This window comes from Apodemus sylvaticus, chromosome 19 (assembly GCF_947179515.1).
Source record: "Apodemus sylvaticus chromosome 19, mApoSyl1.1, whole genome shotgun sequence".
In the NCBI taxonomy this organism is placed as follows: domain Eukaryota; kingdom Metazoa; phylum Chordata; class Mammalia; order Rodentia; family Muridae; genus Apodemus; species Apodemus sylvaticus.
This window is the reverse complement of record NC_067490.1, coordinates 10,795,437-10,809,769: the sequence shown is the minus strand read 5'-3', so window position 1 is coordinate 10,809,769 and position 14,333 is coordinate 10,795,437. Positions and strand designations below refer to the sequence as shown.

The window sequence follows — 14,333 nt, the reverse complement described above, 5'->3', positions numbered from 1 at the left end:
CTGAGTGCTCCCCAGAAAGGTCACCGCCTAGGATCTGCAGTGTAGGGAGGCGAGCTGTCTAGGCTCCATCGCTGTATCTTTTAAACAGAACTGGAGCAAACTGCACACATCTGGCTTCCTTTTTGCATTAGTATTACACAGTAAATTCTTCCCTATACTAGTATATTTAGGCTTTAGTAATAGTACCAAAATTCTGATATTTTACTGTAAAAGTAAGATTTCCGTTACTGGATTTTGTTTTGGTGTGTAGAACTATAAAAAATCTATAATCATTGAATGTGCCAGATATTTTGAGTTGGCATATTGATCAAAGTTGTAATACTATTGGGGCAGGTGTTTCCTCTCAAATATGTATATTGAAAATCAATCTTCGGGCTAGGTGTGGTGATACACACCTTAAATCCAGCACTCAGAAGAAAGCAAAGACAGCCAGATCTCTGGAAGTTCAAGGCTAGCCTGGTCTACACCAAGTCCCAGGTCAGCCAGAAATATATAGTGAGAGTCTGCCTTAAAAAAAAACAAAACCAAGAAAGCTGGAGAGACCAATCTCTGTGCCAGTATTGGGGGTCTTAATCATAACCTATAGAACTCAATAGTGCCTCACACAAGACTCAGGAAGAGCAGTTCTGCCCTCTTTGCAAAATGGTCCTCCTGTCACATGAAAACACAGTATTTGCCTCTCCAAAGGATGCAGAGGTCAAGGAAACTCCACAGTGGAAGCAGCTGCATCCTTACCAGACAGGAACAGACTGCCTGACACCTTCATCCTAGGCTCCCAGACCTTAGAACTGTAAGTGGTAGATTTATGTGGATTATGACTTACCTAGTCCTGGGAAAGGCCCCCCCCCTTTGTCTTGTCATCTCTCTGCCATGTATTATTTATAGCATATAATTTCTGGGTCAAAAATACATAAATCATGTCAGGTATGCATGCCTGTAATGCCAGCACTTGGACGTGCTGGTACTCCCTGAACAGCCATTCATTCATTCATTCATTCATTCATTCATTCATTCAGGGAATGTGTGCCTGGGAAAGACCATGAACCTTCACACAGGGCACAGCAAGTCCTAGAGGGATGTTCTGGGCAGTGCAGGGAGATGGCTGGAGGAACCAGGTCCTTCATCTTACCTGAGAATTAAGGCAGACAAGAGCGGGAACCTAGCCAACCGGGACATTGACCCAGCAGAGACAGCACTTTAAGCTGACCTCCAGGCATACCAGGGCCCTTAACATCTTGAAATAAGAGTTCTGTGACTTCTTTAACATCACCTCCTGGAAGAGTAGAGAACTCACCTGGTTCACAAGGCCCACCATGTCCATCTCCTCCCCAAGCGTATATAATATTCTACCCCAATAAGCATGTGGGGTGGGCCAGAGGTATAGGGAGAAAGTCTTCAATGGTGTATGGCCAGCTGCCTGCCTTAATCTTCCCACGCTCCTGTAAGTATGCTCTTGCCTACGCTGCTGTAAGGAATGCCAGTCCGTCATTAGGTCATTGAGACACAGTTGGACAGACTCATCCCTTGGGTCTGTCATTGCCCTCTCTTTCTAGGATGAAGAAAAACAGGCTCTTCAGAAAAAGCCACATGGCACAGGGTGAGCTGGGTTTGCTCTCTCTTGATGCACACCCATTCCCAGGGCCCTGACTCGAAAACCGTCTTCTATGTTGACCAACAACTCACAACTCTACAGTCTAGCTTAGCCAGCAAGGGCTGAGCCATGAAGTTCCCTGGGGACTGGTAAGGTCCCAAAGTGGGGTACAGGCCTGGCCAGAGGAATAGAGGGGGTGGCTTAAGAGATTGTTCCCCAAAACATTTTTCCCACTTGACCAGAGTAATTCCCCAAGAACTAACCCTCCAGTCAGCTGCTCCGTGGTTCCACTGCTACCTGCACACAGGGCCTAGGTGAACACTTGTCCCCAGTGTCTGTGCACTGAGACCCTTTACTGCTGCATGGGCCCTTTCTAACAACTTCTGGGAGTCCCCGTGCAGTTTTAGGTCAATATGCAGGTCTGGGCTCCTCTGAGCCTATGGGAGACGTGGAAAGAAGAGAGAGAATAACCCTGTGGCTTTTCCTCTCCCACTGTCTTTTGCTTTCCAAAACTCATGATGTACATCCAAAGTTTGGGGGGGGGGGGCGTGGAAGTCTTTATTCACTGCCACGTGCCTAACCAGAAAGCACCTGACCTTCCTATTATCCTATTTTCACCAGAAAGCATTACGAATGACGATGAGTAACCTGAATTAAATAATTCTTTCTTCCATCATATCAGCAAGCAGAAAATAGGAATAAAACCTCCTGGTGATTATCAGTGTTTTGTCACAGATTTCCGTTCTCCAGCCCCTAAACCTGTGCTTGCCTCGTGATTCCTGGTTGCTCAGGTCAACTGCAGGAGAGTGGAGCTGAGCAGCCTGTGTGGGTAGACTCTAGGGTGGACTGGGCCTGAGGATGTACACGCATAATTTGCTCACAGCTCTGGGAAAGAGCCCAAAGTATATACAGAACCTTGGGGCCGAACAAAGAACAGTGTGCCGCTGCCAATATGTGCGTGCCTTAAAGCTGAGCCTGGCCTTCTAACACCACGCTTGATGGACAAACAAACAAACAAAAGGGCTTTAGGGCAACTCACCTTCCCCCATAGGCAGGCTCTATGGTTCAAAGCAGGTCCATAGATCCAAATGCTGAAGCGCACTGTGGCTCAGAGCACCATCCACCGAAGCTGGAGGTCTCTGGCGGGGCTGGCTTGGCTGGAGCTCACCTACCTGAAAGAGAAACGCAGGTGAGTGCTGAGCTCTGAACTCCAGGGCCTTGACCTTAGGACCTTTCTTTTCCAAACATTCAGCACAGCCATTCAGACATTCACATGTCTCTGAAATGGCATATCTAAGGTCTATGTGGGGAGGATGTGAACCAACAGGGATGACCTTGGGATGGAGCCAGGACAGTACAATAGAGGCAAAGGAATGGGAAGAAGGTGTCTAGTTAACAACAGGTGTCCCAGAGGGGGTGATGTGAGGAATCGTATGACTGATCAGCCTATAATACTTAGCATACACGTCTTCTACTTTCAATGTTTAGCTATATGTCTTCTGCTTATGAGCTTTAGCATAGGTATCTGCATAGGCACTAAGTTTAAAATGACAGTTATCAGATATACACTAAGTGCACTGCTGGCTTTCTATGTTCACAGGTCACACATGCAAGATCGCCAGTCTGAACTTCACGGTGCAGGGTTCTGCTCAACCCCGTCTGCACTGCCTTCTCCTCTGCAGCCCCACTACAGCCTCAGGCTGGACCTCCAGCTTTTCACTTCGGGAATTCAGATTCAGTGCCAACACTCAACATTTGATTTCTAGTCACAAGCATCGCATCATCATTGTCCTCCTTGCTGTTGTTACTCTATCCGACAGGTACACAGCTATAGTATGCACACGTGATTAGTAAGGACATTTAATAGACTTGTGTGTAACGACAGGATTCTGTGCTTGGACCTGTGAGATCAGTGCACCAACAGTAACCACAACCTAGGCTGTGTCTGCCCTTGCCAGAGCGTCCAGGAGCAGCTGAGGGAGGCTGTCTCCTGCATGTGTGGGCAACTCGCCCACGGCATAAAGTTCCAAGGCAAAGAAGGAGAGTGTCTTGGCGTGAAGTGATCCCATGCCAGCCAAGGTTGAAAGGAACCCACCCCACCCTTCTTCGTGGATTCCAGAGCTGGGAAGGCTGCTGCACAGATGTGGCACTGAGCTCTGAGTGTGGAAGTCAGTGTGTGGGAGACCAAGGTCACTTGAATGTGTATATAGTACAGGAACTAAGATAACATTTAAAAAGTTAAACAATGGGGGTAAGGAGACGCCTCACTGGTAACCTTGCTTTACAAACAAAAAGACATGAATGAGTTCAGCCCCAAGCAACTGCATATAAAGCAAAATGCAGTGGCATACACTTATAAGCCCAGAGCTGGGAAAGCAGAGGCAGGAGGATTCCTGAGAGTTCCTGGCCAGCTAGTCTAGCCAGATTGGTAAGTTCCAATAAAAGACTGTCTCTCAAAAAAATAGGATGGAGAACAATTGAGGGACATATCTAAGATTAGTCTCTGACTTCCACACACACATACGCGTGTGTGTACTTGCACATACCATGAACACACATATGTGCAAGCACACCCACACATAAACATTAAACAAAATAAGAGTCAGGTATGGCTTTTTCCACCTGTCATTCCAGTGCTAGGGAAGCCAATGCAGGAGGATCACAAGTTCAAGGCCAGCCTACAATACATAGCGAGACCTTCATCCCAAACTCCAAGGGCTAGGGACATAGAGCAGAGCTAGATTGTTTGCCTGGTGTCCACAAAACCCTGGGTTTGATCTCCAATACCATACAGAGAGATCCTCTATTAACGACTGCAGCCTTAGCTTGTCTTTGTCTCCACCCCGTCCCCACCCTGAGCCACTGGCACAAGTGGCGATTAAAGGGCACAGCCTATTTGTCCCCACATTGAGAAGCCGGCACAGTGGGAAGGGACTGGAGCCTCTAAGTGGGTGAGTAAAGTACAGGAAAGGAAGCTGACGCTGAAGCCAGGGTGGGGGTGGGGTGGGGGGAGAAGGGGTGTGGACACCACATGGCCCTGCCTGTGTGGCATGCTCAGGCATCCTGCAGGACTATGTGACATTCCAAGAGTCACAGTGAAACCTTTGGGAGAGAATCCAGCCCAGGGAACCCTTGGCCCGGCATCACCAGGTGCTATCCCTGGAAAGAGGCCTTGCTTAGTGACCCTCCCCAAAGGGTTCTGGGTTTAGTGACAAGCATTTTGAAGACAGTGATGTGCCAACATTAAAATGATGTCTCGGGGAGAAAGCACCTAAACGGTGGCACCTCCCAGTCCCCTGCCCAAGTCCCTCAGAATTCTAGAAGCAAGGACAGATTTTCTCAAATCAGAATTGAGAATTCTCCTGTCAATCGCGAGACAAGATAAAGAGCATCAAGATTCTGTCCTGATGCTGGCACAGGGAGTGGCCGGAGCACTTTGTTGTGAAAGAACAATAAAACCTGCAGGACAAAGAAGGGGGGCACTGTGGGGCTCTAGTAGCAGAGGTGATGGTGGTCATAGTAGAGATGGCAGAAGTGGGGACAGCCCACGCACAACCCCAGGAGCAAGGCCAAGAGTCAGGACAGACGGGCTTCAGGATCAAAGCACCACCTCCTGGGCCTCAGTCAGGAAATGATGTACTTGAGAACTGACAGTCATGGATGGAGGTGCTTCAGAGGAGCTGGGGCAACGGAGGAGGATGGCGCCCAGAGCTGTGTTAGAGAAGTAGATGAAGGGCGAGAGAGCGGAAGGGAGCTTCTCTCAGAAACAAGGGAACAAGGGCAGTGCAGGGCACCAGGTGCTTGTCTCCTTTCCAGGAATCCCATCTGGGTTGTTTGTTTGAAGATTTATGTTATGTGCATGAATGTTTTACCTGCATGGAGTATGTGTGTGTATCACATGCATGCAGTATGAACAGAGGCCACAAGAGGGTGTCAGATCCCCTGGAACTGAAGTTTGAAATGGTTGTGAGCCACAGTGTGGGTGCTGGGAATTGAACTGGTGTCCTCTGCAAGAGCAACAAGTGCTCTTAACCACCAAGCCACCTCCCCAGCCCCTCGTGGTTTTCCTTCGTTTAAGCTGCCTTTCGCTGTCTCCAGAAGGGATGCTTCTGGAGAGGTGATGTCTGGTAAAGCCCCGTGTTCTATAGCACATGTCTCTTTCAGACATTTGGCCTTGTTACTGCAGACTCCATGAACCTTTAGGGTAGACAGGGAAAAGGCACAGAGTATCCCTTGGGGTAAATGACCTCCTCAAAGTAAAGCTCATTATACTTTGGAGAAGAAACAAAGACTTCACTGATGGCAAAAATCGTACGTGCCGCAAGTCAAGACACTGATTGCAATCCTTGCTGGTAAACCCGGGTCTGCACTGGAGCGGGGCGCTCCTCATCACTCTTCCATAAACCACACAATACACTACTTACGGGGCACTGCACATTGCGAGTCATTCAGAGATGACTCCACACACAGGGTAGATGTGACTGCAGTATGAAGCCACCTTCTGAACTTGAGTGTCCATGTGGGCGGGGTGAGGGGCGGGCCCTAGAACCAAGGTCCTAGAAATGTTTAGGGTGTGATATAGAAGTAAATCTCGAGAACTAAAGGATTATACAAGGAGAAGATATAAAAGAGGTATAATAGAGGATTGTAAAAGGAGAAAAGACAGACAACAGGACTGTCCTAAGGCCAGGCTTAGTTCTGAGGGATGGGATAAACCGTCAGTTCTATCAGAAGACACACGTATGGCCTCACTGCCTAGCCAGAGTTCCAGGTTAGGTCTGCAGAGCTGTGCTCTCTATGGGAGACCCAAAGACGTTCCAAAGAGAAAGCTGAGTACAAGGATCAGGCAGAAGCCCATTAGCACGGCGCACAGGAGGAAAGGGGCAGGACTGGCCGTAATGTGGTCTCCGAGCCTGAGTGAGAGAGACCCAGCAGGTCTGCCCTCCCACTGAAGCTGTTTCCCTATGAACACACAGGAACTAGGCAGCGGAGAGGCAGCTGGATGAAGCACAGGCTTCAGGTGCAGGGAAAGGAAGCATTAGCACAGAGGATCAGAGCCAGCGTCAATCCATCGGCCAGGCGATGAGGGGTCAACAGCAAGCATGTGGGGACACTGGCGGTACAGAGGAGACAGGAAGGATGGGATGCCGACTGTGCCGGGGACAGCAAACACATTTTAACACTCACTCAACAGCCACTCAAAACCCATCTTACATAGGTCACAGAGATCAATCCTAGTATGTTTGAATAAAACAGGGAGGGGTCAGAGTGCAGTGCTAGCTGTCACTGTGTGCTGATGCGGTTGCTTCTGAGTTTATACACTTGTTACTCAGGCATACGTCATCCAGCTCTAACTATCCTTTTACTCAGGATCACAGAGATTTGTGGCCAGCCTGGATCTTCTTTGTGAAGAGCTCACCACCTTAGTTTCTAGGAAGCCCTGTGGGCAGAAGAGCCCACATTTCTGCTTTCTGGTGCCATTGGTGGTCTTAACCAGTTTTAGATAACCTGGAGCCATTGCCAGGTGATTTCTGATGAAGACATACTAGCTAAATGGTAAGACACTGCAGCTAACACTTAAGACTTGAAGCTAAATAGCTTTAACCAAAGGACAGTTTATATCACGTTGGGAATATTCAGGCAAAGATTCATTCAATTAGCCAGCAAGATATAGTGTGACCCACAGACTCATTCCTCCAATGTCACTCAAAGGCCTGGAGACCCAGTGCCTGTAAGCTGAATAGGTGACAAAGGAAGTCCAGGAAGCCAGCTTGGCTGTCCCTTCTCTTCACAGTGGGGATGCCAGTGGGGAGGGGGCAGAGGTTAAATGATAAATTAGCTCTCTTGCTTGCCTCCTTGGCTGCTGCTTTGAGAGCAAACATCCTGACATCTGGCTGACCAGGCTACTATAGGCAATAATATCAGTCTCAAAGGGTGAAGATCCCAAGTATGTTATGTTTCCCCTGGGGACATGGCAGCCCAACTGCCTGGGCTCTGGAAGCATCTGGCCAGGCTCAGGGGCAAGCTAAGTACCCCGGTGAAATTCCTGTCAGTCAGTACTTGCTTCCTACAGCCCATCTAGCCAATCAGCAAAAGGCAGAGATAGGCAGCTCATCTGAACATACTAAGAAACCAGTAGAAAGGGATCCAAGCAGAATGGAGCCACATGGACAAAATGGCGACTCACAACTCTTCGCTAATGGGTTAGTGGCCATTACAACAGCCAGCAGCTTGGCCTCGGCTTGCTTCGCTCTGCAAAGCCCTACTTTTTTTTTTTCAGCTTTAAAATTAATGTTTGTATCTTTTGCAGAAAAGTACAAAACTGTTATGGACAGTAAAGAAAAATGTTGTACACTAGCAAAGAAAAATATGGTTCCTAATTGTTTGGTACCCTTCCTCAAGGATCATAGTGTGGTGGGGGTGGCTGCCTGGCAGGCCATGGCTTGGCCTTTGCCTCCACTTGCTGGATAGAGACAGTCCCTTGGTGCACCACGTTGCGAGGCTGGCATCTGAGGTGGCCCACAGACCGCCCACACGAGCACTAAGTGGATGATTTAGTGAAGATCAATTTGGTCACATTGGTTTCTTCTCCAGCTGATGGATGAGTTTGCTCAATGACCTGTCTCTGAGGAGAATCCCAGACCCATGGCCCACCTTGGAACATGGTATGGTTGCAAAATGTCAGGTTGGCTTCCTTTTAGCATGGTGCTTTAAAAGAAGCCTGTATAACAAAGAACTCAGGGTAAAAAACTATGATAGTCTTTAGAAAATTCTGCTACTTCTTTGCCACTTTGAGGAAGACTTTCAAGGACTAATCCTATCATATGCACATGAATGTGTGTGTGTGTGTGTGTGTGTGTGTGTAATTTCTCTCACGCACATGGAGTCATTTTTATAAATGGGTAATAACTACACAGTGAAACTTGATAGTGTTGACAAATTTGTTAAAATAGAAAATGAAACCTCTCAAAGAGTTTGCAACTTTCTGCTTATCTCTACAGAGAACTCTGTTCTCTGTAGCCTTGGAGGCCACGGACCTGAGGACAGGGAAAACAGAGATGGGAGGGGGTGGCCCGCATCCTTCCTCATCAGGAAAGCAGAGCTTATGCCTCGCCATTGTTCTTCCAGCTGTGCATCAGACTCCAAAAGTACCCAAGGTGCCGTGACAGAGACACCATAAACCACAGGGATGAGACCACAGGACAGGGCTGCAATGAGCATGCCCTTGCTACCATCACTACACCAAAGTGCCCAGGAAGGCCCCCAGGAATTCTGGGAATATAACAGTGGGTAAGAACTTGTGAGGCTGGGTCTCTGAGCAGTGGCTCCAGACTTGTAGAAGATCTACTACAACCTGGCAAGCCTTAGGACATGGCCACAGCCTTGGTAAGCTTGCCAGGGTCAGGCCCTTAGAGCAGCCTTGCTACAGAGAAGCCCTCAGAAGACCATTAAATGGGGTGATGAAGGATGAACATCAAGGAGGGATGGACTCCAGGCTGCTGCTGCAGAGGCTGGGTAGGGATGCCTGCACTGCGGCAGTGTGGAGAGGCTGCTGCTGAGCTGGGCCAGGAGGGAGGAGAAGGCGAGGGCTGCTTATCTGTATGTAACAGGAACAAAGCGGTGCTGAGTCCATTCTTTTGATTCCTCTCCCATTGAGGGTAAAGCCTAATTCTGAAATATGTTTCAGCATCATGTTAGCTGATGTCATTATTTTGCTAAACTCCCAACTACTTACTGATAAGTATCCTCTCCCATTAAGAATATGTCTTCTATAAATAACAAAAGACAAGTATTTCATTAGAGAAGAGTTCCCCATTTCATGGTTTGGGCCAAGAGAGACAAACAGAGCAAGCCCTTGGCTGTCCTGGGATGGTCTACTCCTCTGACTGAGGAGACTGTTCAGAGCATAGCCCCTCAATCTCCTTAAAAGTCCATTTAAAGACGAGATGGAGCCGGGTGGTGGTGGCACATGCCTTTAATCCCAGCACTTGGGAGGCAGAGGCAGGTGAATTTCTAAGTCCGAGGCCAGCCTGGTCTACAGAGTGAGTTCCAGGACAGCCAGGGCTACACAGTATGGCTTGGTGCTATCAGAGGCTTCTGTCACGCTGTGTGTTCAAGAGCTTTCCAGAGAGGGGCTCTTAGATGCAGAGGAGGGAGCCAGCACACATGACACGCAGGCCTGCAGGCTCCAGATGTGTTGCTCAGGTGTACATTGCTCAGATGCTGCGCTGTGGCTATGGGTGTGGTGGAGTGGTCACTGTGTCAGCACAGACCTCATCTAAATCAGGGAAGAGCTACCTCAAGACAGGCCATAGGGCCTCAGGTGAAGATGGCCTCCCGTTGCCCAGGGCTCAGGACAGTACTTGGGGCGACAGGCTCACATTCTCTGAGACAATCTCTTGGAACACTAGGGTCCAAAGATGAGAGCAGGGTGCGGGGCTGCGGCTGTAAGGTTGGCAGGCAAGAGCTAAAGCTGTTGCCAATCACTGCAACCTGGTGACACAGGGTCCCAAAGACCACCACCTTCCAGTTTGCAGAAAGTTACATGTGGCAAATATAGCAGCTTCTAGGACAGGCAGGAGGGTGGATTCCACACAACAAAGGCCCAGGGCATCTAAGCTGACCAAAGGGCCATCATCTGGCAGCAAAGCAACAAGAACTTCTGGAGTTTCTTTCCATAGATGGGTTTTTAGTGAGGGAGCACTGTAAGATGCACATGCAGCTGCAAGTGGCTGCATGTCTAGCAGAACTATCCAAATGCTTTCAGCATGCCAGGTTTGAATGTTTATTGCAAAAACGCCCAGAGACAATCTCAAGTGTGGAGGAACTGCAGACAGACTGGTGAGAAGGGGCTCATGGGACAAGAGCTGTGGTAGGGAAGAGGGTCAGCTAGGCACAACTCACAAGCTCTGAGCAAAGGTATGTGCCGCCTTCTTTCTCCCCAGGCACCCTGAAATGTTTTTCATCTCAGAAGAGAATAGGAAGACCCACAACCTCATCCCATGCCCCCTCACCCCAGAGTCTAGGCACAGGCTTGAAGAAAAGTTGGGGGCGGGGTCAGATAAGCACGGGCAGCCATATTCCTTGGATCTGCCTACCATGGCACATTTGGAATCAACACAACTTGGCCATGCAGTCTGATGATGAAGCCCTTCCCATCCCAGGTCATAGCTATAGCCCGATCTGTGCCCTGTGCACAGATCTAAACCCAGATGCAGCCCCTGACTCCAAAGGCACTAGCTACTGTAGTCTGGGTGGTGTGGTCAACAGAACTTCCATACTTAACAACTCTGGAAACATGTGCTCATAATCTGGGCGCTTTCCCTCGCCGGTGAATCAAACTATAAAAATAACAGGATTCATCGAGTGTGTGAAATCAGTGCCACTAGGTGGCAGCAGAGCACCATGGCCCGCTCAAGCACAGCAGTCTACCTTTCCTCAAAGTCAAAACTCTGCCCTGGGCTTTGGCTACAGCCCAGCACTGAGCCCTCGCAGCACCTGCCTCTATAATTCTAATAAGAACAGGAATCACCCACATTCCCACACTTTATCGTTCACGGCTATTTCTAGCTCCCAGGGCAGGAGTGAACCGTGCTACAGAACTGAAATTGTTTCCTTCCAGGCACAAAGTGTGTGCTGGCCTAATTCATCTCAACGGGGTATTACAGTGTTTGTGTGACTTCACTCAGTCCCCATGGCCTGTTAGCACTTTCCCAGATCAACCGTTCACTTTCAGAGACACTGTAGGCAGCACCAAGGCCCGGTCTTGGTATTTGGGGGTGGGGGTGGGTGGGGTTCCAAGGCATCAAAGACCAAAGTGGCAAATGGAATGTGGAGTAGGGGGACGGTGTTCTGATAGTCAGCCCTGCCTGGGTCAGCAGGGTATGCTGGCCCACAGCCCTGTGGCTGTGGTGCCCTCAAAGCTAAGACATGTATGACGATGACTGCTGGAAATCTGTTGTCCTGGCTATAGGTCTAAGCTGCTGGCTAAGCAAAGCCCACGATTGAAAGGGGAACAGAGAAGGATTCTGGGTCCCATGGAAGAAGATTTTACAATGTGTTAAAAACATTCTCTCAGTCCTTCCCTATAGGAGCCTAAAGCAGCAAGCAGGAATCAGTCAATGTTGGTCTGCAGAGACTGCTAGATACTGGCCCATTTCAGGGGACCTAAACACTATCATGAACCCCAATTAATGTGACCAGTGGAACCCTTGTCCCAGGCTGCTTCACAAGGCCATGGTGCTGCCAAGTGACAGCTAGACATTTTCACCCGGTACTAATCACAAAACCGGGGTGGAGACACTCGGCAGGCGCCAGATGCATGCATTTCTGTTTCCTCCCTGGTCTTGGGCAGGAAAGGTCAGGTAGGATCTGAGGGCCACACCCACCCACCCAGATGAATAGCACCTGAGAAGAACTGCAGCATCAGCCTGCCATCGGGGACTTCTGGCCACAGAGAGGTCTAACCCCTTGACAAGCCCACTCTATTTCTGCTATAAATGGACAGGTCAGTGACCCACCCATCCGCCCAGCCAGCAACCAAGTGCTGGTGCCATTGGAAGTGCTGAGCCAGATGCGGTCTCTGCATGGGTCAGCCTCTCAGCCTCACCAGTGAACAGCGTCCAGAAGAGTCTCTCTTCATGGAAAACTTACACACAATCATGACCTCCCTCATAGTTGATGGAGCCCTCCTTGCTGTCCCGGGACAGTGGTCAGGAAACAAAATGGCTTTTGTTATTTTTTGACAGACTCCCCCCCTCTCTTTTTCTCCTCCCCTTCTTTTTCTCCTCCCTCCCTCCTTCTCTCCCTCCCTCCCTCCCTCCCTCTTTTTCTTTCTGAGGCAGGTTTTCTCTGTGTCGCTCTAGCTTCCCAGGAACTTGCTCTGTAGATCAGGCTGGCTTCAAACTCAGAGATCCACCTGCCTCTGCCTCCTGAGTGCTGGGATTAAAGGCGTGCACCACCACCACCCACTGTCTTTAACAGACTTTTAAAGATCAGTTTTAGGCTCACATGAGACTGATATCCAAGTATCCTCTTATACACTCAAGCCCCTCCATTAGCAACACCTCCCACCAGAGTAGCCTTGCTGTGATCACTACACCAACTATGACACATCGTTCCCTTTGAATATACATTCTACATCAGGGTTTACACTTGTATATTATTCAACTTCAGGAGAAGGTATAATGACACGTACCCACGATTGCAGTATCACACAGACTAATTTCATAGCACTAAAAAAGCCTCCACAATCTTCCCACTCGTCCTTCCCAACCTCAGCCTCTCGGCAATCACTCACCTTTGTTTTGTGTCTGTGGCCGTGCTTTTTCTAAAACATCGCCCAGTTGGAATCATACGGGCTTTGGCATATTCTAATCAGCTTTCACTCAATAATAAGTATGGGTTCTCCATGTCTTCCCAAGATCGGCAGCTCATTTCTCCTTATCACGGAGCACCGAGCCGTCTGCTTATGGCTTCACCCACTGAAGCACATCTTGCTGCATTCACATTTTTGGCAATTATGAGTGAAGCTGCTGCAAATCCGTGCATAGATTTCTGGGTGGGCATAACAACCCATTTGGGTAGATATCAGGGAGCCTAATTGTGGGATCACAAAATACAAGAATGTGCCATTTGTGAGAAACTCATCGAGTCTTTCTTCATAAAGGACTATGAAATTGTGTTTCTCACTGCGGGGGGCAGAGGGAGGGAGACGAGAGGGACGGGGAAGGACAGAGGAAGAGTGAATGAATGAATGAATGAATGAATGAATATGAATTCTTGTTACTCCATATTTCTGCCAGTATACGGTAATATTGTCAATACTCTGTACTTTGGCCATTCTGGTAGCTGTGTAGTGCTACCAGAATCATTTTAAGAATTAAATCATTTTAATTGGATTTCCCTAATGAGATATAATGTAGGAAATCTCTTCCTTCATATACAGGCTACATATGTATCCTTTCTGGTGAGGTAGTGAACTGAAGGAGTTTTCCATAACGGTCCTATAATAGAGCCATCTTCTGTAAATATTTTAGTCTGGAACTCAGTTCTTCACTCTCCTAACAGAATCGTATTCCATAAAACAGAAAACTTCTACCAAAACTAACCGCTTCTTTCCCCCATAAATTGATACTTTAACATCCTATCAGAAAAACTAAAAGCCATCTTGATTTTCTCCTATATTTTCCAGTCTAGTTTCATGTTTTCTATTTAGGTCTGTGGTCCATTTTTGAGTTGATGACTTTTGGACAGAGGGGCCTGTAGACTCCAGAGTCTCCCAGCTGGTGTCTTTCCCTAAGTTCACCAAAGATCAGTGGACTATATTCCTGTGGCTTACAGTGAGATCTTCTCAGTTATGAACTTTTCTGTTCTTTTACCAACACAGTATTATCATGATTACTGTAGTTTAAAGTTTTGAATTCCATATATTGATATGTGTGTGTGTGTGTGTGTGTGTGTATACACGTACACATACACAAGTGTGGAAATGTGTGCATATTCCTATCAAGGCCCACATGCAGAGGTCAGAAAACTTGTGGGAATCACTTTTCTCTTTTCTCCATGTGGGTCCTGGTGATTGAACTCTGGCTTGGTGGTGATCTCTGTTGAGCCTGGTGGCTCTCTCTGTCTGCTGAGCTCTGCCGCCATGTTTCAGAGAGCGGTTTGGAGTCAGGAACGTCATATTGCTCTTCTCCTCTTTCCTCTGCTGAGCTACTCTGGGTCAGCTCTTTCCCCAAAT

At 48.3% G+C, this 14,333-nt stretch overlaps 1 protein-coding gene across 1 annotated transcript in view; it reads right to left on the bottom strand.

Moving 5' to 3' along the window:
- Pcbp3 (poly(rC) binding protein 3) overlaps positions 1-14,333 on the bottom strand; it is a 198,428-nt gene that overhangs the window by 58,497 nt on the left and 125,598 nt on the right. The window contains exon 3 of the mRNA XM_052163404.1: positions 2,631-2,763. Within this exon, the coding sequence (XP_052019364.1) occupies positions 2,631-2,640 (10 nt within the window). The 5' untranslated portion in view covers positions 2,641-2,763. The remainder of the gene's footprint in view (positions 1-2,630; positions 2,764-14,333) is intronic.